The sequence below is a fragment of the Branchiostoma belcheri genome, unplaced genomic scaffold, assembly GCF_001625305.1.
Source record: "Branchiostoma belcheri isolate BF01 breed outbred unplaced genomic scaffold, Haploidv18h27 scaffold46, whole genome shotgun sequence".
Lineage (NCBI taxonomy): Eukaryota > Metazoa > Chordata > Leptocardii > Amphioxiformes > Branchiostomatidae > Branchiostoma > Branchiostoma belcheri.
In genome coordinates, this window is record NW_017804087.1 from 104,623 (window position 1) to 131,822 (window position 27,200).

Consider the following 27,200-nt stretch of genomic DNA (forward strand, 5'->3'; position numbering starts at 1 on the left):
CCCTTCTCTCTCCTTTCTCTCTCTCCCCTTCCCACCCCTCTGTCTCCCCCCTTCTTTCTCTCGCTCCCCCCCCTCCCCCCTGTGTCCCCTTTTCTTTCTCCCTCCCCCCTTCGTCTCCCCCTTTCTATTCCTTCTCTCGTCCCTTGTCTTCTTTTTGTTGGTACCCGGCCCGTCCTAATGTCTAGCCGACCGGATGGCGTTTTACTATGTGGCGGCGGTCCAATCGGTTCGTGGGCGGTTGCCTGCTGGTGTAAAAGAGAAAAATGTATTTTTGTCCAAATTGACATGTATATGTTACGACAATAAAGTTCAAAGTATTTCAGGAAACTGGTCAACACGAGTCATGTCCTGTAGCGTTTGTTTTATTCCAATCAAGTAGCGCTGCAGTCAAGTTATACAATTACAACGTTTATCAACAGTGCCATTTCAAACATATCAAGAAAGACAAGCTATTGTTGGGGAAGAGAAAGGGAGAAGAGTACAGGCAGGCAGGCAAAGACAGGCAGGTAAAGAGAATGAAGAGAGTCAGAGTACAGGCAGGTAAAGAGAATGAAGAGAGTCAGGGTAGTAAAGAGAATGAAGAGAGTCAGGGTAAAAGAGAAGGAAGGGTAGACAGAAGGAAGGAAGGAAGGCAGGCAGAGAGAAGGCAGGGTAGAGAGAAGGAAGGCAGGGTAGAGAGAAGGAAGGAAGGAAGGCAGGCAGGGTAGAGGGAAGGAAGGCAGGCAGGGTAGAGAGAAGGAAGGCAGGGTAGAGAGAAGGAAGGCAGGCAGGGTAGAGAGAAGGAAGGAAAAAAGGAAGGAAGGAAGGCAGGGTAGAGAGAAGGGAGACAGGGTAGAGAGAAGAAAGGAGGCAGGTAGAGAGAAGGAAGGCAGGCAGGGTAGAGAGAAGGAAGGGTATAGAGGAAATCAAGGTACAGAGAGGTAGGAAAGGAAGACGGTACAAAGGGGGAAGAGAACGATAAGATGGAACAGGCTAGGGAAAAAGCGGAAGGCGTACAATAAGGAAACAAGAACTTGATGGGGAAGTTAAGAACTTACAAGGAAGAGTGGCAAAGGAGGAGTAAAGATAAGAGGATGAAAGAAAATCAGCAAGGAAGGGTGAAGAGAAAAAGCAAAGGCTTAGAAACAAAAGTACAGATGAAGGAAGCAGAAAAAGTTAACCGGAGTATAAAAGTGGACGGAAGGAAAGCAAATTATAAAAGGGTAAAGGACATGTCAGGAAAGAACAAAAAAAACTGGAAAGCAAAGAACAGGAAAGTAAAACAAAATGAAGCAAGCAACCAAAGAATAGCAAAGGAAAGCAAGGAACTGGAAAGGAGAGGAAAGAATTAAAAGTAAATTACAGAAAAGGAAGGCAGAGAAGCAAAAGGAACAACAAGCCAGTAAAAAAGCAAAAGACAGGTAAGAATCAAAACAAAAGAACAGGAAAACAAGGAACTGGAAAGCAAACATCAAGTAAAGAACAGGAAAGGAAAGAATCAAACCAAACAACAGGAAAGCAAAAAGGCAACGAAAATAAAATAAACTGGAAAGCAAAAGCAGAAAACAGCAAAGCAAAGAAGGGAAAGCAATTGAAATATTAAGCAAATAGAAAGAACAGGTAAGCAAAGAAGAGAGAAGCAAAGTAAAGAAGAGAAAAGCAACAAAGTAAAGAACACAGAAAAAGATATCAAGTGAAGGAAGAATAGAAAGATACAGCAAAGGGAAAGAGTAAGACGCCAACAACAACATGAACTATGCTGGTACGAAACTATGTTTAAAGGAAATTGTAAACGGTACAAAATATTTTGGAGTTTTAACATCTGAGGATTGTATACAAATTTTAAGTTGTAGGCTTCCAACCATTCCTACAAACATGTTGTACCAGCATAGTCCATTTATAATCTTCTTATCTTTTTTTTGTGTCTTTTTTTCTGTACATCAAAATACAATACAATACAATACATGATACAAATTAAACAATCTACAGTACCCTACAGTTACAGAAAGTTACAATTACAGAAAGTTTCAGTCTACACGATTACAGTCTAGAATGGCTACGGACAATTACTCCTTACCATCTCCTGTACGGTTATAGAATGACATGTCTCGAACAATACACAAATTACATTGTACATGACACGATTCTACCTCAACTTTGGAAACAGGCAGTATGTTCGTCAAACACTCGTTATTTACAGGTTACTTCGGAAGCAATGAATTATGCGATCATCTTAACAAGATGAGAAACGGACGGTTACAATCAATCATCCGACATTGCAAGAAAATTTCACAGAAATACAAAATTCTGACAATCAACAATAAAATACAATACAATACATCATACAAATTAAACAATCTAGAGTATCCTACAGTTACAGAAAGTTATAATTTCACTGTACACATTACAGTCTGGCTAATGGCTAAAGAGAATTACTTCTTACCATCTCGTGTACGGTTATACAATGTCATGTCTCGGAACAACACACAAACTACATTGTACATGAAATGATTCCTCTTTAACTTTGCACACAGGCAGTTGTTCGTCAAACACTCGTTATCTACAGGTTACTTCGGAAGCAACGAATTATGCGATCATCTTAACAAGATGAGAAACGGTTACAATCAATCATCCGACATTGCAAGAAAATTTCACAGGAATACAAAATTCTGACAACATTATGTGGCACTTACTTCTTTCAGCTCAATATACAATACATTGCCCAAAAAAGTTAGAGGCAATCTCTAAAAGGGGTCTACGGTAACGGTACAGTTCATTGTCCATCATAGTCGGTGATGAGCCTGACTTCCATAGTTGTTGTGAGTCCCGGCGTGCCCTACGAGTCCAGTTCTTGCCGATTCTGAAGTAACAGCCACAGCCTAGGTTGTAGCTGTACAGGGACAAAGAATTATAATTACAGTTACTCTCGGCTACAGAAACGTACAAACACTAACAATTATATCTGCTACAAATTGTACATTAGAGAAGGTTCAGTTCAGAGGATTTTCCAATACCAGAAGAAACGGTTTATTTTAGTCCAAAAACTCAACAGACACACTTCACTGTTCTTTCAATTTCATTCTAAAATCATCAAAAATTTCCCACAACACGTGTTACAACTGATGAGCATTAAAAACTATTTCCAGAACATTTCACTGTACATTTCAAACTGCCAAAAAGTCTTCATTTTAACTCAATTAAAAGGAAGCTAGCAATTTCAACATTCAATCTGTTTCAGGAGTCTGTTCTTTCATGCAGAACATATGTTATAGAAGGAATAAACACAAGTAAAATCTGATGAGATTTTATACCTCCGGGCTTTTTATTGTATATTTTTATATGTTGTTTACAACAACAATTGTTGCTCGCCGCAGGACTAGGGTTTTAAACAAAGAATTTATCGAGACCGAACACCCCTCTGTGCGAGGGGTCACCTTCGTGGACGAGACCGACAATACTTAATACACGCCAAAGGTCAACGGTCGCGACCACTTTCACGCTCAAAGGGGTGTTCTGGGGCCACCAAAATGCACCATTTTCACGCCCGAAAACACATATGCAATAAAAACAAAAGAACGTGCATTATCTGCAGCCCAATAGCAAAACATATACCGAGTCTCAAACGAATCCGTCCACCCAAACGCGAGAAACAGCTGCGAACATGAAAATCTAAATCTCTCACAAAACCCTTCCGCGGAAGGATGTCTCCTCCCCCGGAGGTAATAAGCACATTGCAAAGGATATGTTAAAAATGTAAATACTTCATGCACTGTTCTGTTCATACCAAAACTATATAGCTCATGTCAAGATATAGCTATTTTCATAGCTTTTCATCCTACATGACTCCCTCATTCCAGGCAGGCCGTGTATGCTGAAGACTGGCGTCAGGGAGGGTCCAAATAAGGGGAAGAGTTTCTACATGTGTTCTCAGATGCCCCAGTCATGTGGTTTCACCACACCTGCCAGGTGAGTCAGTGGCATATTGTAAGTTTTTACCTTTGGATAGTAAGGAGGTCTAGAGTGAGTATAGAGTAATGATACATTTGTTGCATTTGAAGAAAGCGGTTTAAGGAACAGGAGAGGGGCTGGATTTTTGTTATGTACTAGTACTGTACCCTCAGTTGTAGAATATGCACAATCCTTTTTATTCGTGTGATGAAGAGGGGGTGAAAAACTGCAATGTTGTTCCCTACAATACTTAATTGGAATTACAGCATGTCAATTTTGGAATCACATGTCTATTCCTTGCTAAGTTCGTATTTGTAATTAGTAAGTACATGAATCATGTAGATTGAGTGGAGATGTCCTTGTGACAAATGTGTGTCTTCCCTTCCTTGTTATTACCCAGCCCCCCTCCCTCTGGTTGCCTGAAGCATGCTGGGAAGACCATAGAGCTCCAGAAGATTTACAGAGACAAGGAGAACCAGTTGTGGTGAGAAATGTGCAGCTATTGTCATTTATTTTTCTTCAGCATCTAATATTAATGGCCTTCTTTGGTCAAAATTGATCATGGTAAGATTCTGATTAATTCTTCAGCATAATTTTATAGAATCAACATTAAATTTGTGGGCAAAGGGGGGGATGCTTGGAGCCTTCTCCCGCCTCCCTTATGCCAAGAACGATAAGTTGATTTTTATGACATGATATCTTCATATAAGTTTCTGCTTTTTCCTTCAGGTTGTGTTATAGATGTCAAGTTACAAAGGATGCCACCAAGGGAAAAGGTTGGTGTGGAAAAATTCTTTACACTATCCCTCCAGAAACAACGTCAGACAGTGATTCATCTGATTCTGAAGAATACAAGGATGCTGCTCCATACCAGCCTTCGAAAAATCCATTCTTCAAGGAAGCTAACAAAGAAGGACAGGTGGTTGCATCGTCTGGAAAGAAGTTTGATGTCTTTGACAAGAAAGTGGAAAAAGAGAGCTTGATGAAATATGTAGATGACAACAAGATCTATGATAGTGGTAAACAAGTTGATCCTGGGAGGGATGAGTCTCTGAGGGGGGCTGCTGTCAGAGATGATGGATCAAAGTCTCAGAGAGGAGAAGGAGGAAAAACATTTCCTGCAGAACATAACCAAAAATCACAGAAAGGTGACACGGAGGCTAGTGGGGTAGATGTGAAGACAGGAAAAAAGGCAGGTGAGACAGTGAAGGGCATAGGCAGCTCAAAACAACCTCAAGGCAAAGAGGATGAAGTTATTGTACTTTCTGACAATGATGAAGATGCTGAAGTTAGAGGTACACAAAGTGCCAACACACAGGTAAAACAGGGTGGAATGCAGAAGCAGCCAGTCAAGGCTGAAGCTGTAAAACCAAAACAGTTAGTCCGAGATGGGAACGAGACCAATCAACCAATCACAGCAGGTCATAAGAAGCAACAGCCAATCACAGCCTTCCCAGGGTTCCAGCCAGCAAGCCAGGTGATGTCCAGAGGTCATGCAGCGTTGCGGGCGGATCTGGTGGAGCAGTTACGGAAGAAGGAAGTAAGCAAATCACACAGTGGAAACTAGAGAAAGCATGCAGGAGTACAAACCTCTGCAAATGAGACTTAGCTAAACTGTAAGCATCTAAAAGCTGTCAGAAAAAAGGATAAGGGGGGAGAAGTTTATTGTGACTTTCAGGTGTGGAACTGTGGGTTTGTGTATCATAAGATTGACAGCCCAAAAGTGGCCAAAAGGTCAGCAAAGGTTAAGGTCACGGAATCTGGATGGGAGCCAACAGGAATTAGTGGTCGACGTGGGGGAATTCAAGATGCTGACGTTGCAAAATTCCCAGATGTCCCAATTTCTTTCTTTTTTCCTCAGGACTTGGTGAAGAAGGTCCAGCTGTCTGTCCTTCCTGACGGAGGGAAGAAGCTGATGACACAGATGGAGGACCTCGAGAAAGCTATCAAATCCATTGATCTTGGTGCCAGTCAAAGTCAACCTCAAGGTGAGTTCATGTTCATACTTACATATCTGTGTGGAGGAGGGGTTAACATCTGTACTTGTATAAAGGGAAGTAGTGTAAAATTAGACAAGAAGTAGTCAAAGATAAGCTCCTTGGTCTAAGATAGATCCAAGTTTTATCATCCAAGGGTGATGCAGACAAGCTGAAATAACTTTGAGCATTCATCAGTTATGTGGTCTGTTTTCACAGGTGCTTCAGGAGGCCATGGTCGTCAGCAGCAGCCCAGTAAGCACCAACCCCAGGGGGACAGGCGTGTCCTCCCCACCCACGCACAGCCCCTCCCTGCCCACGTCTTACAGCAGATGTATGCCCCCCACCCCCAGGGGCAGACCCTGTATGGGGGCAGGATGACGGCCACCAGGCTGCAGCAGGTGGCAGGAGTGACATCAGAGGCAATTGAGAGGCTGCACAAGTAAGACATTGTCCCCTGCGCCAGGGTGACTTTGGGTGCGATTATCGCATTCGTCATATAGGTTGCTGCATGAATTTGATGCCTTCAAATTTTCAGACTCTGACAGAACTAACTGCCAACAAGGATCTCAGACTGCCGTATTCATAATAGAATAGCTTGGCCCACAAAGTTTAGCTGCTATGCTGACATTAGATAAAGTTAAATTTACTTTATTTGTCAATGTTGCAGGTCTCTGGAATCCTGTCCACCCCCAGATGCTGAAGTGGAAGATCCAGCCTGCCTCCGTGTGAGCCTGCTTACCCATCAGCGTCAGGCTCTGGCCTGGCTCACCTGGAGGGAGGGGCAGCATCCCTCAGGAGGGATTCTGGGTCAGTAAAGATGGCAGATGTCTTCCAAGAATTTTTGTATGTTAGAAACAGCTCTTAGCTTAGTGGTCTCAAATGTTCTGTGTAATCTGTTACAGTATAAACACAAGTAAAATCTGATGAGATTTTATACCTCCGGGCTTTTTATTGTATATTTTTATATGTTGTTTACAACAACAATTGTTGCTCGCCGCAGGACTAGGGTTTTAAACAAAGAATTTATCGAGACCGAACACCCCTCTGTGCGAGGGGTCACCTTCGTGGACGAGACCGACAATACTTAATACACGCCAAAGGTCAACGGTCGCGACCACTTTCACGCTCAAAGGGGTGTTCTGGGGCCACCAAAATGCACCATTTTCACGCCCGAAAACACATATGCAATAAAAACAAAAGAACGTGCATTATCTGCAGCCCAATAGCAAAACATATACCGAGTCTCAAACGAATCCGTCCACCCAAACGCGAGAAACAGCTGCGAACATGAAAATCTAAATCTCTCACAAAACCCTTCCGCGGAAGGATGTCTCCTCCCCCGGAGGTAATAAGAGTGCAATTTAAGTGGAACTAAGTGTAAGCGCAGGTACAGACTGTGAATTCTGCATGAAACAACTCGACGTAATAATCGGTATCAGTATAGCCGGTATAACCATGCTACGGTGTAACACACCAACTTCACAGGCACGCGGCACAGCTGGCTATTTCACACCAGAGTCGTTTAAAGGTTTCAAGTGATGTCCTAACTGTACTTTTAATCAAACCATCCTTGGTTGATACCAAAGATATCTGAAGACATGACAGTCACTTTAGTTTCTTGTTTTTTTCTGAACTGAACTTTCTTTTAAACAAAACTTTGAACAATGTGGCTGCAATACAAAGCTACAAAACATTCTGAGACAAACTACATCAAAACACATTACTACGACCACACCAATTTACCGGTAATCTGTTACTTCTCAGATTTTTTTTTCGGCAACATATGAAGCAACAGTGCCAAAAAAGATAAGAACAGGCCTATTAGGCACCCAAATGCTATGATAGGAGACATGAATTCAACATACTAGTAGTAGTTCAACATAGTAGTCCAGTAGTTTATATTTACTTATGACAGGATACAACAAGGAACAATCAAGCAATAGTACAAATAACCTTCCATGTATCAAATTCATTAATCTACACTGCAGGCATTCAGAATTATAAGTAGAGAGTTTAAGTTTATTGAAATTATCAAGAGAATTTTGGCATATATTATAGATCTACTCAAGGCCACAGCAAGTAAATTTTATGGGTAACGTCCTCCACATACTCCAAATCTAATACGTTAGGGCAAAAACAAAACAAGGCAGGCCAAAAAAAAAGATTTCTATTTTGAAATTTCAAAGATCATAAACCTTGTTAAACAAGATATTTTTTTATTCAGCGGAAACATCACATATAAAAGAATGAAATACAACACTGGGACAAAAGTAAAGGACAAAAAAAATTATCTGTCATCCAAGTTCCAGCATGGCAAGAGACATATTTACACATTTTCGGCATACTGTCTACTGTCAGAGGGCAACAAAATTTCTCCAAAATCAGAAGAAAATCAATGCACGCGCTGATGTCATCCATAAAAATTACTTGCTGTGGCCCAACTTTGAAGTACAAAATCAGAAGAAGATCAAATTTGTAACTTAACTTTAATACAAGACGTCTTCTCGAGAAGAAACTCTTCTGACTGCATCACCTGGTCTGGACAGGAGGCTGGAGTCAGCACACGCAGCTATGCCGTGTTGGACAGCTGTCTGCAACATAAAGACAGATTGAATAACTTTATTGCACGACAATGGCACATCGTACAATGTGTCGCAAACTACATAAAGAAAGTAACAAACAATACATGTATTGAATAAGACCTAATGTCGAATAAAACCTAACATATCTTAATTACTCAAACAATAAGGGCTAGAACAAGTCTTTGATAAAGTCTTACAATCGAGTGTTCTAATCGCAAGTTTCAGTATTTTTTCTGATAACAAAGCAGTCCTTTATATCTACCTATTTTTGCATTGTGGGTACCATTACATGTAAAGATATATTAAAATCTGTCTCCAACATCGAGACTCTTGAAATCTGTTGTACTTGATTCGATACATGCATTACTAAATAGCTTGTTACATAAATCATATTTGATACATGCCATAACAAAGTGAGACATAAGTTGTAAGGAAAGGCACTGAGAGAAAAATGTCTACCAGTGACAAAAATACAGCATGCAATTTGGACTTCTTATTCTGTCATTGCGAACAAATTTCAACAAAAATCAATCTTCCACTCTTTTTCACAATCCATTAGCAATTTACTGCACAGTGCACCACAATCAACTACCAAACAAGCATTACGGCTAACTGCGATCAACTTTGAAGAACAACAATCAGAAGATGTAATCCTTACATGAACAACTTAAAAGTTGAACACGTCTTCCTATCTATCCGAAACAACCAACGACAAAATCCCTCATCCCTGATAATCCAAACGAATCCAGTATTATTCAAAATTTAATACATTTCACCATGTGTAAGTCTGTTCTTTCATGTAGAATATATGTTAGAGGAGAAACGAGGGTGCAATGCCAAGATTTGTTAGTTCAGATAACAGACTGTGAATTCTACATGAAAGAACTGGACAAGTTACCAGTTTGCTAATTTGTTTCCTACAAAATGTTTCACAATTTATTCAATTTGATAGTCTCAAAAAAACTAGGAAATGGTTTGCGGAGAAAAATATATGAAAAACAACATTACTAAGTATATGTTGCTTTAAGCAGGTTCATAAATCTACACACCAAAAGCATGGAATGGAAGGTAAAATATCGACAGTAATTAAAAGTATCTTAAACAGCAGACTTATTGGCCAACAATCAACTTTGAAAAGCAAACATCACAAGAAGATATAATCAGTACATAACTTAGCTGCCCAGGAATAAACTCCCATCTGCTCATGTCTGGACAGGAGGCTGGTGTCAGCAATGATGCCATGTTGGACAGCTGCATGCCTGCAACAAGACAAGAGAAGGTGTAAGAAAAAGCAGTAAAAGTTTCAAGAATATCACTCCCCCTCTTAAACATGTTACCAGATTCACAAATCTACATGTCAAGCACAAAATCTAGCCAGAGATTGATTCAGGAGTTGATTGTAGACATCTTTACATAATTTCTCCATAGGGAATCAACTTGACAACCAAAACTAACTAGAACAAGTATCTGTACAGGAACAACTTAACTTCCAGGACTTCTTGACAAGAAGCTCTTCACTCTTCTCTGAATCACTAATGCCCTGGACAAGAGGCTGGGTCAACAGTGATGTTGTATCAGACAGCTTACCCTCAAAATTCACCATAATACATGGACAGAAAAAATAAGTGTCATACAAAACATGTCAGCAACCAACTCCCTCAACATCAACAACTGAACTGTTACAATTAGACGTCTTCTCAGGAAGAAACTCTGAATTCTTCTCTGCATCACCTGGTTTGGGCAAAAAGTTATTAAACTTTTAAACAAGATGTCTGTCTCCTGGGGGGAAAAAGTCTTAGCATCACCTGTTTTGGGCAAGAACTTTCAGTTCAGTTGTTCCAATCCAGACAAGGTGATGCCTACCCTGGCAGCCAGACTAGGTTTGGGCCATTAGCCTGTTCCCTTCGATAGACTAAAGCAGTTCGCCAATCTAAATTCCAGTACGGAGGAGTTGGGCCCAAAGGGCTGGCCAACTCCCCTGGGGCTCAACTCCCCGTAACGGTAATTCAGATAGGCAGGCGTACAGCTTCAACAGCCCATGCCTAGTCTGGCTCTCGGGTTACACAACACGTCTTCTCAGAAAGAAACTCTGCTCTCTTCTCTGCATCACCTGATCTAGACAACAACTTAACTCTTACACAAGACATCTTCTTGGGAAGAACCTCTCCACTCTCTGCATCACCTGGTCTGGACAACAACAACTTAACTGCTACACAAGACATCTTCCTGGGAGAAAGTCTCTACTATCCACATCACCTGCATGGTCTGGTCATGAACAACTTAGAGATACAATATTATCCCTGCAACGAAAGACTGTTTCAAATTCTCATTTTTCCCACGCTCGATACGAGAGTGGAACAGTTTACCTGCCCAGGCCATACAGGCAATCTGTGGAGGCCTTTCGGGCCTCCCTACCGTGAGGTCCACGCACCTCCCCCCCCCTCAACGATACCCCTTACGGGGTTGTTAGAGGAACTAAGAAGAAGAAGAACTTTGTTAACTTTTACACAAGACGTCTTCTTGGGAAGAAACTCCACTCTTTTCTGCATCACCTGGTTTTGACAAGAACAACTTAACTGTTACACAAGGTGTCTTCTCGGAAAGAAACTGCACTCTACCTGTACAATCTGTAACATGGTTCATGCACCACAATAAAGAGTAAATATGCAGTACACAAGCCAGAAATAACTTATATTAGACAAGCCAGAAATAACTCTTACATTAGCTCCCATTAACTCGAAATTTACACCCAATTATATTTGACTAATGACAAGGAACAGAGTCACCATAATTTAGCATTCCAACAGGTGGGGCAAACACCACGTGGCGGCAAACAAAGGGATACTTTTTCCTACACAAATGTTTTTTTAACGAAAAACGTTAAGTACATGCAATATGATTCACACAGACACAACAAAGACTGCATATTCAAGAAGGCAAGGCAGAAATGAACTCATATTAGCCCGCCCTCAACTCGAAATTTCCGCCCAGTATTCGACGAATTACACGGTGAAATTACTAATAAACTTTACAGGCCATAGCTTGCCATGCCCCAAGTAGTCGTTTTAAAGTTATTTTGAAGAAAAAGTCGTTTTACCTTAAATTGTATGCCGACCGTTCGTCAATTTCGCCTACAGCTTCTCTCGACAACACCACGCCGGCCGACCGTTCGTCAATTTCGCCTACAGCTTCTCTCGACAACACCACGCCGGCCGACCGTTCGTCAATTTCGCCTACAGCTTCTCTCGACAACACCACGCCGGCCAACCGTTCGTCAATTTCGCCTACAGCTTCTCTCGACCCTAGATTTGCACAGAAACAAACGTCAACTTCTATTTCCAAAGCTATGAAAAACGCCCCTGAAATCCGCAATGCTAAATCCACACCTTACTGTTCAACACTAAGTGGAAGCACTGCGGACCACGCCGCATTTTGGCGGGAAAACTGAACGATTTAATTAAGGCCACGTGCGCGGAACATTCCAACAGGTGGGGCAAACACCACGTGGCGACAAAGAAATCCTTCTTCTTGCACATATATCAACTAATATTTCATGTTTTTAACGAAACATGCGAAGTACATGTAACATGGTTCACACACACACACAATGAAGAATAAATATTCAAATATTCAACAAGAATAAGGCAGAAAATCTCTTAGCTTAGTATAGGATTAGAGCGCTCTCAACTCGAAATCCCCCACCACCAGTATTCGACGAATTACACGGTGAAATTACTAATAAACTTTACAGGCCATAGCTTGCCATGCTCTAACTAGTCGTTGGAAAGTTATTCCGAAGTAAAAGTCGTTGTTTTACCTTGTATGAGCGAGTCTCCGTGCGGCCAACTTCCAGTCTCGCCATGTAGTTCTCCCGTTCAAAATTCATCTGGTCAGGAAACCCGCATTTTCTCCTCAAAACATCCAGAAAACGGCACGAATTCACCGCAGAAACTTCCCTGCGGTTGCTGCACACATTAAAACAAGAAACTCCTGAAGAAGGAGCGTAACTTGAATTCTCAGCAAAAGTTGAAAAAAAAAAAGTATCGGAACCCCCCACGCACGACGTGACAACTGGCAACTGAACTGAAGCGGAACGTACCAACTGTGACTTTCAAACAGGGGTGCAAAACGGCCTAGTTTTGTTGTTTCTTTGTTTGTTTCTTTGTTCATTTACTCCCAGCCACGCCGGACCGCCTCCATCTTATCAGGGGAAGAAACCCCCCATCAAAAATGACGACGCTCGCCCCACGTGTTTCGGACTTGGTGCCTGTGGGAAGCCCAGCGATTACATGCATAGCGCCTCACACAGCAAGTCTCTGGTGTTCAATGGTTACAATCCTCCCGCCATACCGGTGGGCAATTTCTGTGGGGTTTGCGTACGCGCTGGTTTACAAACATACATCGTGAAACAAATCTGTATATATCCCGGCCTTCCCGTGTTCACAGCGTTTGTGGTTTTATAGACACTCCACATTTTCCTTCTCAGGAAGAAAAGCTTCCATAAGCTGGTCACTTATGGTGCATAGCTAGAGAATGTCTGCAAACTTCTTCCTTTGGTCCTATCTCGACAAGATCGAAATTTCACCATTTTTCATACTTATTTTCTTCGAAAATAAAAAAAAAGACCTCAAGACATGCATTGTGGGAATATGGCCAACTCATTAACGAAACTTGCAAATTTCATTTAAGCCAGCCAATCAACAATGACTTATAAGCACTGTAATGTTAATCAGCAAATTGTGGGGCCGTCTGTCATGACGGTAGAGTGTTCGACTTGGAACCAAGAGGTCCCGGGTTCGAACCCTGCCATGCCACCGATCTTGTGCCCTTGGGAAAGGCACTTTACAAATATGCGCTTGCATACATGCACAGACACATAGAAATGTGTGTATGTGGAAACTATATTCGTATTGCCATCTCTATAGCACAAGCTTAAAGATCCTTCGGTAGTCTTTGTTTTGCAAAACAAGACAAGACGATCTCGTGGACAATCACGTGTAGACATATCCCTGGTAAATGAGAGGATAGCCCCGGGGCTTGTTGTCATGGTAACGGCGTTATTGTCCGGTCGTCACATGGAGCCGAGGAAGGCAGCAAAACAACAATAAACACTAGACGCCACCGATATTACCAAATAATACGCACAATCTAATCTTGTTGTTTTTATTCTGCTACCCAAATAATTTTAAACGAAATATCTGATAACGATCTGTAATAAGAATGGTTGAAAAACGGCTGAGAAAATTGCTTGAGGAAGGACGTCCTTTTGTCGCCCTCCTTGTACACATGAAACACCTGCATTGTACATTACTGGTGTCCCGCACTTGTGGATGAGCAATGTAGCATGTAGGTTCACTTCAAGTGAGGTATCGTGCTATGTAAACATCGCTGGAGGGCTGGATTTTAGTGAAGGTTAGGTACAATGTTATTCGGGCCCGCCCACATGCGGATCACCGTTGCTATGTGATACAGAGAACGTTTCTACCAGCAACACAACACCATTTCCCATACCGACTGCATCGGTGTCTGGAAGGAATGAACGTGCTTTGTGAAGGGTTCGAGTTACAGCCGTTTATTTGCTTGACGTTGTAAACACCAAGAAAACACACAACGTTACGAGTAGTAGGATCTTCGGGAAACGCGTCCATGGAACAGAGACGGGGTCGGCGGCGGAGATCGACTTCTCCGGCCAAGCGGCGCGGGGCCAGTCGCGCCAGGTCGCCGCCCAGAGACGGCACACGGTCCGCCCCACCGGACTACGGGCACCCGGGCTCGTCCTCCGAGTCAGGCTCTTCAACGGCTCGATCGAAGAGCCCTGACCGGCCATGGAAGGGACCGGGGAGTAAGTTATGACGTTTCTTCCCGATTAACTCATATTGAACTTAACGTTATATCCGATCGCATCATCTGTCCCGTAAAGCAAGTGTATTTATCCCATTTCTATATCTTTACCTCTGATAGAAGAAAGTATACGAATCCATGCGAAAGATCTGAGAATCATTATTTTAGTACGTGAACTTGTTTGCTGTCCATAGACCGTGCTGTACTTGCAAGAGACCGTCAATATTTACTGTGTGCATAAAGCAAGACAAAGCAAACTTCGGGTTGTTACCAGACTACTGTTGTTGGTGAGGCGGTGCATATGCACGTTATCTCCAAGGAGATCTTTTGGTGAGTGCAAGACAGTATGACAAGAAAGTACCATTGTACATGTAGTATCCATTTGCCTAGCAAAAAAGACCGTTCAATACAAAAAAGAAAGTCCGATAAAAACGCCGCGAAAGAAGAACGAATCTCCCACCCCTGTAAAATGAATCATTAAAAAATCATCCATGAAAGAGCTTCTGATCAGCATCATGTATGCCAAACCAATGTCCACCCCCCAAAAAATTATGGCAAGAAATTGCAGTAAAACATTAATTGGGAATATTTTGTCCCCATACAATTACAAGAAAAAAGGACATATGTCATAGCCCTAAAACCTTGAATCACTCATGTTTTAACGCTCTAGTTACCAAGGCTAAGACCTGAATTCCAACCAAGCAGAAGAAACTTAATGTCGTTAACTTCAAGGACATACTGTTTGTTCTTGGCACAACGTATATATATCATATTGCAAGGCCGTGAGAATAAAACAACAAAAGATTTGCAAAGGGACAACCCCCATCCCGGCCCTCACTGTTGCCACCATTGTTAAGATATAATCTCCCTACAATATTTAAGCTTAATGGATAAACTAAGCACAACACAGCTATTTTTGGCAACATACAGTTTTATCAACAAAAGAAAAAAAACAAAGCATCAGCAATTTGGACTGTAGAATTTAGCCAATACTGTCTGAATCACTGTTTTACACTATCGACTCCAAACAAGGACAACTCTAGATCTCAAAATATCCCTCGTGCCCCCTTTTAGTGGATTTGTCCCAAGGGCCAAATTTGTTATTTGGTTGACGTTTCCTTGGTTAAATCTTATATGTTTAAAAATAATAAGCGTGCACAGCATTCCTCGCTATTTGAAAAACCCAGGTTCATATATTTCTTCATTTTTGGGGGGACATTAGAATCATCCCTGCCAGCGAAGGTCCACGAATTTCAAAAGCACCAAAGAGTGGAGCATATTTTTCAGCTGAAAATTTGCACTGTCACATTGGAGACTACAAAAGAATATCAAATTGGCAAAACAGTGTCAAATTGGCGGGGCAGTATACAAAAAGAAAGCCCAATAAAATAGCCTAACATGCGTCAAAAATAAGCCCTCATTTGTACTTAGTCTAAACATGAGACTGCTTGGAGAGTACTACAACATATGTGACGGGATCCTTACTGCACCCTTACCTAACGTTCGCCCTTTGTTTACACATTAAATATTCATAGCTTTTAATGGCTTCATGACTATTTAATGTCAGATTGATATTCCCTAAGCACATGTAGTCACTTTACAAAACAAGTCAATCTATAGGGCTTAAACCTTTCCATCTCTGTCGTCAAAACATCTTGATATTTTCCTTTAAAAAAACCCAGTGGCGACAGTCCTAGACATGACTTGGCATCAGTGTTAGTAGGTTAGGGATATTCTAATTTAAGCTCTATTCAGTTGCCTAATAATAGGGGACATAATTTTAGGTTCGGGCCTCATCTTGACAGTTATATCAAGCAGGGGCACATGTCAAGGGCTTAGCAGTCTTGCAGACGAAGACATTATCTTGTCTATGTCTTGAGGAAGTTGTGAAAAGTAAATTACAGTAATCAGACTCTATAGTCAGGGTCAGAACACTTCCATCCAACAAGAGACTCTGAGTGCTAAGTGACTGCTGAATGACCAAACATTTTACAGATCGCTCAACAAATTACACAGAATAACAACACCTTCTTGTACATTTTGTTGAGAATTTTGATGTCTTTTAAACCATACCTTCACATCTTTCATTATTTTCTACTATTCAAACCAAGGAGGTTATAGAAGACTAGAATTCTATAAATTCCTTATTGAAACCAAGTTTTCATACACAAATCCAATTTTGACAGTACTGTATGCTCCCACGAGCTAGGGAATTCTGGCATCATGGTGACGTCAAAGAAACCGACCGGACATAAAGCAAGTGTCGTCTTCCCTCCTTTGATGAGCTAAATGGTGTAATCACACTAATGAACATAATGACCAGTCTCTCAGCAACCCACAGGAACAATGCACAGTATATGCGTAATGACTGGGTGTGGTCCAACCCTGCATATTCTTTTAGTTCCTCAAACAACAAAACCATTTAAGATTATTTTCATATTTCTATTCATCACATTAAGACGAAGCTTAACGTTCAGTACATGGAAATCTCACGATGACAATAGTACTACATGAATGAATAAATGACTGGTTACTCAACATGTTGACCCAATTATGTCCTACAGAAATGAATTGTCCAGTTGGTAACAAATGATACCACACATCCACAGAGACAGATATAGCACAAAACACACGTGTCAACCACCTGTTTGAATCTGTGTCATCCACATGTTTGAACTGATGATAGTCGACTCTCATCCTGATTGTACTTGTTTTTACCTCCGTAGGGAGGTTTTGTCCTTGTGGGAGATTTTTCCTGGATTTCCGTAGTTATTTCCACACACTATGGACATTAGGAGACACTAACAGGAAGTTACATGTAGGTCAAAGGTCCTGGAAAAGGCTATCTCATTTCCTGTCTTCAAGTTCCTGTTAATGCATGTTTGTTCCCCTATGGGAGTCAATGGAAAAATGCATCCTCGGAATCAGCCAGAAACTCGTAATAGAAAATAAAACAAGTACTTTGTCTAGTAATTCATAAAAATCTATAAATATTCCATGGCAGGTGAAAGTATAGCTCCTTATGGTAATCTTTAAACATTAATAGTTGTCCTGTTCTTCCAGTGGGACCTGGTATGGTGCGAATGTACCTGAAAGGTAGGCCCATCGCCATGATCGCCCCCCAAGAAGCGGGTCAAGTGGACCTGTCCAGGGAGTCCAAGCCACCCAGAGAACAGCTACAGCTGGAGTGGGTGTATCCTTTTGACCAATGATAAACTATGGGACAAAACTGTCGTCCAATAGGATTCAAGGTACTCTGATCATGATGGTGAATTTCAGGCCATTAGGAGCATGAAGCAATGTCAGAGAAATGCATTGATGCAAAGATGCACCTGACCAAAATTTCAAATGATAGTATACAACTTGTAAATGTGATATCATAAGTTCAATAGAGGTTTTTGAATGGAAAGATTAATTTATGATCAAATCAGTGCTTTTCCATAGTCCTGTGCACTTCCGTCAAAATGTAGATTTCTGAAATGCAAAAAGAAAACATAAATTTTAAAATGAAAATATTTCAAGGACATGCTGCCACTCTGTTATTGGCCGATCCGCTAATTGTTATGCTATATATATATAAATGGTCCAACTGCTAAATGCATGGACAGTGAGGATTGGTGTATTCCTTGACCTGAGGCTGTGACAGTTATGGCTACCGAGGGAGAGACTGCCGAGCCAACCTGTACCAGCTGGCCTCAGGGGAAGTGGTGTACTTCATAGCGGCTATTGTGGTCATCTATGACCCAAAGAGACACACACAGAGACACTATCTCGGTCATAATGACGACATCAAATGGTAAGTGTATTTAACACCTACTGCATGCATGAAATCAAATCTTTAAGCACTCTTAAAGTGCAGTATGGCTAAATTGAATCTGTTGGTACTCTTTTGTACTCAGTTATGAATAGACTGACTTTGATTATTTTTCTGGCAGCATATCCGTCCATCCAGACAGAGTTTTAGTGGCCAGCGGACAAGTCGGAGGCCACGACAGAAGTGAAGAGGTCTGAAATTTTCTTTCCTTTATGATGGTGGAATTTTTTTCAAAGGCTTAAAAGATGCATGATTATAATTTATCAGTTTGCTTGATGACATAGGGCTGTATCTAATAGACACTTCAATATTCTTTAATGACAATGTTAGGTTCTGGCTGACCAATACTGGATGTGTTTATTTTTCAGCTTCCTTGCTATGAGAGATTTGATCCTTACTATAAGAATGCTGATGAAAATAACTGGTACAAGGTAGGTACGATATGGATTATATGTCTGTGCCTTCATTTAGTTACCTCCGTGAATGGAGATTTTGTTTATGTCTGTGGGTTTGCTTATGTTTCTGTAGTTATTTGCACATGCTAGGGACACTTAAAAGTTACAGGAAGTTAGGTCCAAAGTCCCAGAATATGTATAACATATATCTCATTTGCTGGGCAATGTCTTGCTTGTGATATTGTACAATCTAGTCATAGTTCTAGTCTGCAATTTAAGGACACTGGCAGAGCAATTTAATCTTAATAGTCTAGACTTACAGGATTAAATCTAAATTTGTTCTTTAATTTCCTCAGCCTCACATTCGCATCTGGGACTCCAGAACACTACACACCTTACAAGTCATCGGAGCCGGGAAGCTGAGACTGGGAGTCTGTGCTGTTTCATTTTCTGTCGCTGTAAGCCACCGTGACGTCTTTTCTTCAAAGTAGCATAAATGCATGACACGAAATTAATATTCTCTTTGTGCATATGCATGTACATACTTATAAAAGATCCATTGTGACATTTTGTAACGTAGATAGCAGCTATTCTCCTTTACCCAAATTGATGGTTTACTTGTTTGTAGTCTGGATAGCCATATATTGACATTAGCTAAAATCATTTTTTCAGGATGGCGGTGCAAAGTTAGCAGTGGTAGATGAATCCGGCAGTGGCCATATGCTGCGGATGTGGGACTGGAAAAACAACACCATGTTGGGGGAGGCAAAGGTACAGAATAAGAGATCTTTTATACCCGAAGCCAGGTATAATCTGCAATTAAGAAGTCACAGATTTCATACCTCCATAAAATATTTTTAGAGTTCAGACTTTCTTGATATATTCATTATAATTGTGAATTTCTTTGAAATTCTGTTTCTGCCTATGAAATGATTTTCCCACCGGCCGCTCCCATAAGGCCTTCATTACAGCCACACATATAGCAGGAAATTGAAGACAAGAAATGAGATAACCTTTTCTGGGACCTTTTTCGGACCTTGAACTAGTGTATGAAATCATTCTGTGGCAAGTAAGATTCTTGCCATTTGAGTCTCACTGTTCGTTGTGTAACATTTTTTAGACTGTTGCTTGCATAACATTACAATTTGTGTTCTAGTGTAAACAAAAGTCCTAAAATAGGTTGTCTTTTGTGTGATCCTCTACTTTTCCCCCTAACCTATTAAGATAAGTGTGGGTTGTAACAGTTGCCGAGATACGATCTGTTCCCTAAGGCAGTCTGACATTTCAAACCTGCAGCCACCTTTTCTCCTTTGACTGTTACCCCAAATGTCACGAAGTATGATTCAAAAGATCAAAGGAAAACAATAGATATAATATCAGTACGGCCCATGGCCAGGCCTTCTATGCTTCTTTGGACAAAAAGTGAAAGATTAGGGGAATTTGTATTGTTTGTGACTGCATGACATTACGGTAGTTTGGACATCTACAGTAATTTAATTTGCAAATTTGTGTTTGTATCGCTGCCATGACAACATCCAACCACATATTTTGATTAAGTGGATACAACTTAACGACAGTGTAAATCCATCTCGCACAAAAAAAGAAAAAACATTTGGGCTAAAAATGTTCTTTTTCATCAGGCAACAACAGAGCCTTTGCATGTGGCTGCGTTCAACCCGGTAGACAGCAGGCAGCTGGTTACAGCTGGGAAATTCCACCTGGCTTTTTGGCACCTGAGAAAAGATGGCGTCTTCAACAAGAAGAACGGCATATTTGACGTATGTTTCGTCATATATTTTCTATCATGTGCATTAATTAAACATCATTGGTGTCTCCAAAACTTTTTTACACAAATTCTTTGTAGCTAAATAGTGTCTTTGCCTTTAACAACAATGTTTATTTCTTTTTCTCTTTTTAATTCACACTGATAATTGATTGAAATATGGTTTTATCACACAGGACCTGAAGGCCAAGTTTGTACATTGTATTGCATTCACACATACGGGTGACGTCGTCACAGGTGACTCAAAAGGCAACATCCTTCTATGGAAGAAAGGTAACAGCACCTTTTGTTGTGGGTTGTCAGTTGTTGAGCTCGAAACCATGAATAGCCAATGTTTCCTCAAATTTTCTCAAGTACCTCATTAGGCCAAACCAGAGCAATTACTCCCAGGTACGGTAGTATAATTTTTTGGATGGCTGACTTGTGGGTTGTCTCTGTCTGTGATAATCCTGGGTGGGAAGTGATTTTGACAGTTGATTGCTAGGGAGGTCATTCTGAAGGTGACCCAGCACTCAGCCTTCAGGAAGTGGCATAAAACCTGATTGAATTATACCATGCAATCCCCTCCACATTTCTGATATGGTTACCTTTCCAAGAGGTCATGAAAACCCAATCTTCCAGGAATTTGAGAATCTCTGATTTTTTGTTTAACTTTGCGACTTACCTTTCAGATACAAACCGTATCAGCCATGCTATAATGGGTGCTCACAAGGGCGGGGTGTTGGCGCTGCACACACTGAGAGGAGGCCTGGCACTGGTGTCAGGAGGGAGCGACAAGAGAGTGGTCTTATGGGACGGTGCTCTGCAGGCACCGCTCAAAGTCAGCCAGGTACTGAAACCAAACCACAATACATCTTTGATTTAAAAAAAGATTGACCCCCATTTCCATGAGTAACTGAGTAAATTTCAATTGAGTATCTGTAACAGCATATTGTGCCTGTCCAACTTTGATTGAATGAAAAATTCCACTGTATGACAACATTCCCAAGGGAGGATTATCTCAAGACTGTCACTGGGATAATTACTGATGGGTATGGACATGTTGTTTTGGGGTGCTGCCATTTGGGTTTGTCTATCTGTTTGTCTAGACAGGGTAGGTTGACAGCATGTGGGTGTGGTAGATTGACAGGCAGAATGACGTCTGAAATTCAGGGAGCCAGCAGAATTTAACATGTGGAAATTCAGGAAGAGGAGGCTCAGGATTACATACTTGCAGAATGTCTGAAATCTCTGATTTCTTGTTAAAAATCTTTCACTGTTACAGATTCCCGCGGGATTGGGAGGTGTACGGTCCATATGTGCGTGGGATCATGGGAAACATGCAGCTGAGAACGTGGTGTTCGTCGGGACGCTTGGGAACGGGATCTGCAAAGGCGAGATTGGGAGGGACTTTACATCTGTCCTGGAGGTACGTCAGTTTACAAACTAATTACACCACAAAGGTCCTCAAGATCTATTCCAAGACGTTATAATCATATTCTGAGGAAAAGTCGATGTTTACTTTTTAAAATCTGAATCAACTTTGAAAGAAAAGAAGGTGCAGACTGTTCAGTGTTGTATGTCTGTTGGACAGGGACATATGGAGGAGCTATGGGGCCTTGCCACCCACCCGTTTGCGCCCATGTTCGTGACGTGTGACTACTCCAAACAGGTGGTTCTCTGGAACGCCATGAAGAGGGAGCCCATGTGGAGAAAATCCATAAAGGTATTAAATTACCATGTAAGATACATGTAACTTGTAAGCCATTACTGTGTGTGTCTTTTCCTCAAAACAGGTACAGAACTTTTGTTTTGGGTGGGTTTGTGGATTTTTCTGTAAACTTTTCAAGCAAACAGAGTAGGTTGACAGCACATGGGGTGGGAGGATAATTGATAGGCAAAATGACAAGACGTGAGGTCAAAGGTCAGACATAGGAAAAGGGGTGAAGAATGTGGTCAGGTGCCTGAACAGAAATTTGGACATAGTGGAATTCAGGAAGAAAGCTGACTGTCTAAAATCTTATAATATTCATGTTGCAAATAGCAGTGGATCACCCATATGTCATGATGTGTTGTTGTTGTGTTTTGTGCACACAGTATGCAGCACAGTCTGCTGACATCTACCCTACTGGAAGAATCATTGCAGTCGGAACTACTTCTGGAAGGTAAGCCTTCTGTCTTGGAATACAAGTAGCTCAGTTGTATTAGATTTAGCCACCTGTCAGTTTGTTAGGTAAATGTAGCATTTCCATAAGATAGGACAACTCAATAGAACTTTACTGTAACCTCATCAGGACAGTTTTCGTCCTAAAAAATTTAGTTCTCAGGGAGTTGCCAGCTGCCCAGAAGACCATCATGATGGGGATGAAGCTGAGTTGCACCAAACACCTTGACCAATGACAGGTGATGTGACAACAAAACACCTTGACCAATGACAGGTGATGTGACAACAAAACACCTTGACCAATGACGTGTGATGTAACATTACAGGTGGTGTGTGCTGGATGCTATGACCTCAGATATCATCTATGAGCGCAGAGACGGTGCTGAACAGTTGGACTGCCTCGTGTACTCCCCGAACGGGAGACTGTTGGCCGTCGGGTCCCACGACAACTTCATCTACATCTATGCTGTGTATGACGATGGCAGAGATTACAAGGTACTTGTATGCTTTCCTATCATACATCATTGGAGGTATTGTTTTGGATGGGTTTGTCTGTGGATTTGTGTGAATACTTGCCCACCAGACTGTGGGTGGATATTTGGTTATTTGATTGACAGAGAGTCTGAAGGTGACCCGGCATGCACCAGGTGGGAGTAAGTGAGCAGTATGAGGAGGAATTCAGGAAGTGGTTGACTGTGTGTGTAATACCCGATTGAATTACGTCATACAATCTCATTCTTCCAAATTGTTCTATGTTTGACTCTAGATCCTTGCTGTTACAGATATGTTATGTTGTATCATTAAAAAATTGACTTTTTAAGCCATTACCTGTCAAAATCTACAGAAACTAGGCCGTCTGGAGGGGCACTCCAGTTTTGTCACACACCTGGACTGGTCGTCAGACAGCCGGTTCCTCCAGAGCACATCCGGGGACTACGAGCTGCTGTACTGGGACGTCATCACGCTACGTCACGTCGGCCACGTGTCCGCCATGACTGACGTTACCTGGAACACGTACACATGCGTCTTTGGTTATAACGTGTTTGGTAAGTTAACAACGTATTCATATACCGTGGAACAATATGCAGCTATGTATTCAAATATAAACTTGTGTCAAGTGACCAATAAAAGACCTGAAATGTGTTAAATAATTGTCAACTCCTCCAATCTTAGAAACACTTAAAGCTCACAAGGATGACTTTGGTGGTTAAAGGTTAACTGATCGTCCAACGCTTTGTGCACATGACAGGGATGTGGCCAGAGGGAGCGGATGGAACTGACGTTAACGCATGCGCAGCTTCAAATGACCGTACCATGCTAGCGTCATCAGATGACTTCGGCAAAGTCAACCTGTTCAAGTTCCCCTGCTGTACACATAAGGTAGTAACACGATGTCACATTCAGTCTTCCCTATATAGTACTGCCAACCTGACCTTAAGATCAATCTATGGTAACCAAATCTCCTAATACCTACCAATACCTACAAAAATACCGTTTGCTTGTGTAAGTTGTGTCTGTAGGTATTTGTAGATGTTACACACAGACAAACACCTCCAAAACAGTACCTCCATCCCCGGTCATTCCATTTTAGGATACCGTGGTATACCTTTTTCCCTTTTTTATTCAGAGTGCTGGTCACATCTACCCAGGACACAGCAGTCACGTGACGTGTGTGCGGTTCCTGTATGACGACAGCTACCTGCTATCAACAGGTGGTGCTGACTGTGCAGTCTTCCAGTGGAGAGTGGTGGGCAAGAATGGGAGACCCAGACCTACCAAAACTGTCACAAATGCTACAAGGGTAACTTAAGTCGATACTTTCATCCATCTGATATTTAAGCATACCTTAAAGAATGCGTGAAGGGTCTAAGTGACAAAAAATCCGAGCCTTTATGTACGCTTTAAGGTTACCTGAAATATCAGGGTTTTTTTTATTCAACAACATAAAGAGTACAAAACACAGTGGTGGACAAATTGCTAAATTAAGTCTCACCACTGACACAGAAGTATACAAATCAATATTATCAAATGTCATAACAAATAACAAAACAAATAACAACACAACAGATGGGTGTTCTTCGCTAGCCCCCAAAAGTGTCAGAACACAAAAAAACTTCTTCTACAGGTCCGTCCAACTGTGGAACTCTCTTCCACAGGACACCCAGACAGCTCCATCCCTAGCATTATTCAAAGCCAAAGTGTGGCTCTCCCTTGGAGACCAGTTCTCTGTATAAGACAGCACAAACATGTACTAGTATTCAATTTGCACCAATTGTACAGTATGTAATAATTTTATTGTATCATAATTATGTAATCTGTATATACATGTATTAATGACCATAATTTATGTATTTAACCAAATTTTTTTCCCAGGGCATGCCCTTAGTAATAGCTTCTAGCTAGTTGGGCTGCCCTGGCTGTCTTGTATCAGCCAAACTAATAAACAATAAACAGATGGGTGTTCCAAAAATACAAGATAACTGGTAAAGACTTATATCGGTTTCCTTCAGTGATGTTTGTAGAACTTCTCTCTTACTTTGTCATTTAACTTACTTAACTTACTTAACTTGTTATGTTGTCATTGACTGTTTTGTAGAAGGAGACAAGTTTTGCATCTCCCCGACCTGACCGTCCACTGAAGAACACAAATAAACACAGGACAGCCAAACTGAGAGATGCGGAAACACAGACCAGCCGGCCGACCACGCCCACTGCTGCTAAGCGACCAATCAGGGAAGAGAGCAGAAAAGTTGTCAGCGAATCAAAAGCCACCTTCTCTACCGGGTCTTTGCCAATGAAGGACGAGAACAGGAATGTTCTTTCAGAACTGCAAAAGACAGAAAATACGGACTCTGAGGAACAGAAGTTGATTCAGCAGCTAGTGGATGACATTTTTGCCTCAAGTTAAAATAATAGCTACATCTATAGCAAATTTCAAAGCCAGATAGTATCTATTTGCTTTGATTTATTCAACAAGAAGAACTCATTCCTAAGTTCAAGGCAAAAAATCACTTTTATTATGTTTTATACTCTTCGAAAGTGCTGCACAATAAACTTTACTTGATCAGTATATTGATTTATTTCTTTGCTGTCATTGATTAATTGATTGGCTATATACTAGTTGTTACTTGGTTAAGTAATCAACTTCATATATTTGATGAGAAAGGACATAGGAGGGACCAGATGGCAAAAGAAGTTCTGAATACGTTCCCCCCACACTCACTCACACACTGCAATAAAGTTTGGCCCGAAAAAGTTCTTTGACCTAATGACTCACAATAATAATATTCTGCTGACGCAAAGTTCTCTTCCCGTGAGCCTGTGCTTCAAAACAGATATACGACAATTCGTGTTTTGAAAAAAAACAGAGACACCTCCGATTTCCTGTTGGCACAGTTCCTAGGGCACCCGCATGTTGTGTAATGTCATGTTTCCCGTCATATATGTCCACCTCTAGCGGAAAAATACACGTACACGTGAGAAATACACGTGAAACAGCCAAAACATATTTTTATTTTGCAAAATCCATGCCAACTATGCACCCAACTGACTCACTGACGCTTTAACAACAGACACATGCCGTTTCCTGTTTTGACAACAGAAACACCTCAGTTCCTGTTTAGTTGGCACAGATACGAGCTTAGGTAGCCTGACTAAGATCGCGCTCCTGGCGCCGCCGCCCTAAAGTTGCCGCCCCCCTTTGAGTTTGACGGCGGTGCTGGTCATTAACCTCCGGCTGAGACAGCTTGTGTAACACAGGCTAAGATCTTAGGATACCCGCTTGTTGCATGACGTCAACGTTTCTCTTGATATATATGTCCTCGTCTATCGGAGAAATACACGTAAAACATGGGTAACAACAAAGACATATTTTTTCAAAATCCATGCAAACTTTGTATCCAACTACGTAGTACTCAGACGTTAAGTATGATCAACTTTCATCGGGAATATTAGAGATTCAGACTTCACGATGACTAATTGCAAAGCTCAGCAAGAATACATCCGGAAACCGCAGAGGATGTGCGCAAAGTTACAGTCACCTTGCCGACTTCCTGTCAATCTAAAGGTCGTCGCCACCAGAAGTATGAACAATCGCTTGTCACTCAGACAAGTCAGACATACCGTAGATAAAGGGAGATAACATTTGAAAAAGAGGGTATTTTTCCTTTTTGCTAATATCGCTTGTCTTCAGTTTCTGTGTCTCCCATCGGAAGCGCTCTTAGAAAAGTTGATATTTTTGCGTCACTAATTCATTTTATTCATCATAAAGTATTAGTGTTGTGAATGTTTTGCTACCCCAACTACAATGGTTCCGTCCTGTAAGTGGCGGTTATAAAGTACAGGAGACATCGCGGGTCGTATCAGTGAGAATCTGACCTTCCGACAGGTAAGTCAATCTTGGCATTCTTGGGTGTCTTTACTTACATGTGGGCCTGTTGTTATACAGTTGATAATTTCTCCATATGCTCTCGTTTGCTTTGTAAGATGATTTTCCACTGTTATAAAACAGAGTAAAAGGTAAGCGCAAGAAACTTAAAACTTTAAATCTAAGTCTAGACTAAAGTGATTTAAAATGCCATACAAGTTGTAGACATACGTGTGCATGCATTCCAGCTACATGTACACAGTCATGTATCCTCAGCCAGTACGTTAGTTTTGTGGAAATTGTTTCAGGTATTTTTCCCATTGTATGCATGTTCATGCTATCCTTTATTCTGTAACAGGTTATAGCATAT

At 41.3% G+C, this 27,200-nt stretch overlaps 2 protein-coding genes across 2 annotated transcripts; both read left to right on the forward strand.

The window, feature by feature from the left end:
- The first annotated feature begins 3,846 nt into the window (after positions 1 to 3,846).
- LOC109479072 (transcription termination factor 2-like) lies at positions 3,847 to 6,801 on the forward strand. The gene is made up of 6 exons (XM_019780954.1): positions 3,847 to 3,945; positions 4,328 to 4,411; positions 4,657 to 5,467; positions 5,789 to 5,915; positions 6,123 to 6,345; positions 6,574 to 6,801. Exons 1-6 carry the CDS (start codon positions 3,848 to 3,850, stop codon positions 6,719 to 6,721), a joined length of 1,491 nt encoding a protein of 496 aa, XP_019636513.1. The 5' UTR covers position 3,847; the 3' UTR covers positions 6,722 to 6,801.
- A 6,660-nt stretch (positions 6,802 to 13,461) lies between these two features.
- LOC109479043 (echinoderm microtubule-associated protein-like 2) lies at positions 13,462 to 25,552 on the forward strand. Its single transcript, XM_019780888.1, has 18 exons — positions 13,462 to 14,330; positions 17,393 to 17,522; positions 17,976 to 18,125; positions 18,265 to 18,334; positions 18,512 to 18,574; positions 18,895 to 18,996; positions 19,211 to 19,309; positions 20,179 to 20,316; positions 20,498 to 20,594; positions 20,993 to 21,150; positions 21,586 to 21,729; positions 21,895 to 22,026; positions 22,398 to 22,465; positions 22,791 to 22,959; positions 23,309 to 23,510; positions 23,714 to 23,844; positions 24,092 to 24,265; positions 25,061 to 25,552. The coding sequence occupies exons 1-18, from the start codon at positions 14,135 to 14,137 to the stop codon at positions 25,370 to 25,372; spliced, it is 2,535 nt and encodes an 844-aa protein (XP_019636447.1). The 5' UTR covers positions 13,462 to 14,134; the 3' UTR covers positions 25,373 to 25,552.
- Positions 25,553 to 27,200: the final 1,648 nt, after the last annotated feature.